Source organism: Colobus angolensis, unplaced genomic scaffold (assembly GCF_000951035.1).
Source record: "Colobus angolensis palliatus isolate OR3802 unplaced genomic scaffold, Cang.pa_1.0 Scaffold328, whole genome shotgun sequence".
NCBI classification, from domain to species: domain Eukaryota; kingdom Metazoa; phylum Chordata; class Mammalia; order Primates; family Cercopithecidae; genus Colobus; species Colobus angolensis.
The window spans coordinates 3,307,494-3,312,192 of NW_012116577.1; the positions used below are offsets into that span (position 1 = coordinate 3,307,494).

At 36.0% G+C, this 4,699-nt stretch overlaps 1 protein-coding gene across 1 annotated transcript in view; it reads right to left on the reverse strand.

Moving 5' to 3' along the window:
* The window catches only part of PPM1K (protein phosphatase, Mg2+/Mn2+ dependent, 1K), a 23,420-nt gene that overhangs the window by 7,424 nt on the left and 11,297 nt on the right, over positions 1-4,699 (reverse strand). The window contains exon 4 of the mRNA XM_011951833.1: positions 4,347-4,366. Coding sequence (XP_011807223.1) covers positions 4,347-4,366 — 20 coding nt within the window. The remainder of the gene's footprint in view (positions 1-4,346; positions 4,367-4,699) is intronic.

Below are 4,699 nucleotides of genomic sequence, written 5' to 3' on the forward strand. Positions count from 1 at the left end.
TCCATATTCATTTTGAATATTTTTTTTCATGGACTCGATCTCCTGACCTCGTGATCCGCCCGTCTCGGCCTCCCAAAGTGCTGGGATTACAGGCTTGAGCCACCGCGCCCGGCCAACTTGAACTTATAACAACACCTTCATGGATATCTGGTGTCCCGACTGAAAGTATTAAAATTTAATTACGTTGACTATGATGGTGGGATGACTTAGGTCTACTTGAGCCTACTGAGGCAAGCTAACTTTTCTATAGTCTATGGATTTAGAAGGTTTTCTCTTCCATTTTTTACTCCTATCCTGTGAATATATTATCAGTTAGTAGGCTAAGTGAGATATGCCAAGGGTATACCATTGCATATTCTACCTCTGTATGCTTCTAAAACTGTTTTAATTTTATAAATGTTCATCAAAAAATCCTAAAATGGTTACAGGCTCACATTCTTTTCTGTTTATCTTTGTCCTCCCTAGACATGAAACAAAGTTACAACCATCATTACAGGAGCAGAAAATCTGGGGCGGGGGAGGGGAAGGTGGAGAATGAAGTTCATTCTAGTTTTTCATAAACTTGGTGTAATTAATACACCTAACTCCAGGAAATTATAATACAAAGAGACGGTCTTCAAACGCAGGGCACTACTGCCAGCTGCAACTTCTGGGGACCTGCTTAGGGTCAGAGCATCCCACAAATATGAATTTTCTCTAATAACAAATAAAATTCATTGTTACTGGGTTTGAGGTCACCACTGTTTCCTCCATCAAACTCAGACTGCATTTCTGCATCTTCCTTTGATTTCTTCTAACAGTGTCTGCCCTAAGTTCTTTATCATCTGTTAAAAATTGTTAATTTGCATTGAGCCTTGTCAAAAGTGAGAATACTGTGAAATTATGGGCTAAAAAATAAAACAAAGTGGAAGAAATTGGAAAAGATAACTTATTTAAAGCAGGTATTGTCTTTAGTAACACTCTTAACTCTTTAAAACATTCCAAAGATGACTATGATTTTAAAAGTAGATTTAGGAAAAACGAAGTGCTACTGATTTGACTGATTAAGACTCAATCTTTCCAAGTTTTTTTTTTTCCCAAAAAGGTAATTTTGAAAACTTCATCAGTAATGCATTGGAAGGAGATATATACATAAATAGATTTTTCCAATCAGTATATTAAAATGCCTGCTTTAATCAGAAAAGTAAGATGGAAAAGCATGAATAAACTCTACTTAATCTTTTATAGTCATGCTGAACTTTCTTGAGAAATAACATTTATAGTTGCACTATCTTTCCATTTTTCTCTTGATTTTGGAACTGTCGTGCCAATGTAATATTTCTGTAATGCTGAAAGACATATTTGTCCACCAGATAACATAAATGTTTTAGCATAAGTATTAGTGATATTTATATTACAAATGTTAACTCTTAACTTTAAATTACCCAAACGACTATACAGCAGTGGAATCTTTACAGTTTGACTAGCTATAATATTTCAAATGATTTAAAGAGCCAGGTAAGGGAACACAGGCATTTATTCAGATGGTACCTGTCCTGGGAATTCAACATTCCTTCCCTTTGTTTAAACCATCTGCAATAGCTTTCTTAAAAATGGTTTATTATTGGCCACAGTAAAAGAGTTAAAATTTCATAAGTAAAAGTTTACTTATTTAGGTTTGTAATTCATGGCTCTGTCACCTAGGAATTTTAAAAGAGTTTGAGTTTTTACCAATCCAACTTCACAGTTCCAAAATCCCAGGATTTATAGGAAAGGCTTCAAAACTGTCAATTCTGATTTGCTAAGCATTTAAGAATGTAAATATTGAATCAGCATTCATTTTCATTTAACATTTAACATGGAAGTAAAAATTCTCACTTTTTGTCCTAACAACAAAACTAGAAAACTAAGACATCTTTCAATAAGTTCTTAACACTCACTGGCCAATTTCTACTGCAAGTCATCTCAACTAATGGGACAAAGAGATGTGGGAACCTTCCCGTAGTCCAGGCTAGGAACCGCTGGACTCCTTCACCTGGGACAAAATTAAGCAGATCTCTCTTTCCACTGAAGCCCAGCATATAGTGTCCACGGGCTCCAGGTCTAGAGCTGCTGACCAGGCACAGTTCTCTGCCACAAATAACACGCACAGAGGCAAATAGGAATTTCACCCAGGAATTGTGCTCAAACATTACAAACCTGCAACACAGGGGAGAGCAGAGAAAGAGCTGCAAAATAAGGGAAGGGTTTTTTATTTTGGTGAAAATTTAACTAGCAAATTATATAATATTCCAGGAGATGCCAAATCAATTATTCCAAAACTCAGTTTGTTCCAGTTGATGGTATTTTGTAGTTGAGTCTATTTTTTTCATCATAGGGTAACACTTCTTTCTTAATTTGGTGGTTTCTAAGGTTGAAAAAACTGTATAAAAAGGTATCTGTACCAAGACACATAAATGGTGACACAGACATATAATTAACATACTCACAAAAACACTCATGCATATACACATTCACTGAAATAGCTGGTCTTAAACACAGTAAATCACTACCTTTACTGAGTTAGAAAAAATGTACTGTAAATTTGTTTGGTAGCAGTATCAGAATTGTCTCAATAATAGAAAGGTAAATCTACAGTTACAGCATGGAAGAATTTGTATCTCACAAACAGGATGTAAACTACAGTATACCACCAATTACTGGGACTTAAATATATATCCAGAAGAAATCAAAGCACCTGCTATACCAGATACATGGAGTAATGCATTTGTTAATGGTGCTTAATACAGAGATTTAGCACCTAGAAGGCAGTTTTGAGTAGAATGATTAATTTAAATTCATTGTTTAAATAAAGGCTAGCGAGAATCAGTTTATAATTTTATATAATTCACAAAATGGGTATTTCTGCAGCTCTCTCTTTCCCCCATTGTTGCAGGTCGACACATCAAAAGAAAAACGATCAAGATTTTGAATGCCAACATAAAGAGCAAAAGCTGTATTTTTCAAAGTATAATGACCCCTAGTAATTACTCAATTGTGTAAATAATACCATGTATAAAACAATACAGTTTCAATATTTATTAAAAATGGGTGTTCTAGACTCATGACTCATGAACACCAAAATCAAAGTAACGAGCTGAAGCAGTAGCAGCACAATAAGAGTATCTCATCAATGCTCTCCCTATTTGTTCTTCTTTTGACTGTCCCGGCATAGGGGATTCAAAAATGCCGTGTTTACAGCCCTGGTTCTTTTGTAGTTTAATTCTTTCATAAAGAGGTCACAGGATATGAGGAACATAAAAGTTTCTGGTGAGACACATAATGCCATCAATGTCCCCCACTCTGAATGTCAGAGCGAGTCTTCTCTTTTTGTCCCATTTGTCCCTTTTGGAACTTTGTTGCTTTCAAAGTTTAAGCAATCTGGAAACACTCTGAAGAGCTTATAGGAAATACAGAATTATAACCTAATTTTCTACCATCTAGTTTGTTTCTAAGTGGCTATCTGTTTATAAACAACAGACTGGTGGGATATCATTTGGATTTACTGGCTGCTTTTATTAATTGTAAAAGTAGACAATACTGGTATAAATTGAATTAAAAAATTAAAAGATGGTGATGAAATTTGCTACCGATGACTAAGGACAGGTTTAAAATGCTTTAACAAAAAAGCAATAAAAATAGCTGACAATTTCTTAAGGGCAAGGGAATCTTGTTCTTGCCATTTCTTGATAAGTGGCATTTTGATTTTATTCTTTTCAAAATATCCCCAGCTACAACAGTAAATTATTTTATTTTATTCTACACAGATGATAAGCTTTTATTATATTTTACAGATCAGTCATCCAGGACATGCTGCGTCTGTGGTTGGCATCATCTAATTTTTGAAAGGACTGAATGCACATAAAAGTCTCTTGCCCACGCTGAACTTGCACATGCTTGGGAGAGAAGAGCTCTCACTAAGCGTAACTTGAATGTGAACTTGCTTAGGCAACAGCAGTGCCATTCAACAGTAAATATTTTAAATGTTAATAAGATAATTTGAAGTTCTTTATGTAGCTGTAACAGCTTTGGAACTGAAGTTGAGAAGAGATAAGAATGTTTTAATTTCACTTAACGAAGTTAATATGGTATTGATACAGGCGCTAGAAATAAATTATTTAGGCAGATAGTGAGGGTAAAGGAGTCCTTGGCAAGGCTTCCTTTGTAACAAAAAGCAGCCTCCAAACCATTTCTTTTCTAACAAAGAGCAACCTGAAAAATTGAGCTACAAACATAAATAAGCAAGCTGGAAGCTTGCACAGGTGAATGCCAGCAGCTGTGCCAATAGAAAAGGACTACCTGGGCTGGGAGTGATGGCTCACGCTGGTTATCCCAGCACTTAGGGAGGCTGAGGCAGATGGATCACCTGAGATCAGGAGTTAGGTTCCAGCCTGACCAACATGGCAAAACCCTGTCTCTACTAAAAATACAAAAATTAGCCAGGCATGGTGGCAGGCACCTGTAATCCCGGGTACTCCGGAGGCTGAGGCAGGGGAATCACTTGAACCTGGGAGGTGGAGGTTGCAGTGAGCTGAGACTGCGCCATTGCACTCTAGCCTGGGAGACTAGAGTGAAACTCTGTCTCGAAAAAAAAAAAAAAAAAAAAAAAGAAAACCAAAACCAAGTCACTGTTAAACTTAACCATGACATTGGTTTAAAAACTATTATGAACTAAAAACAT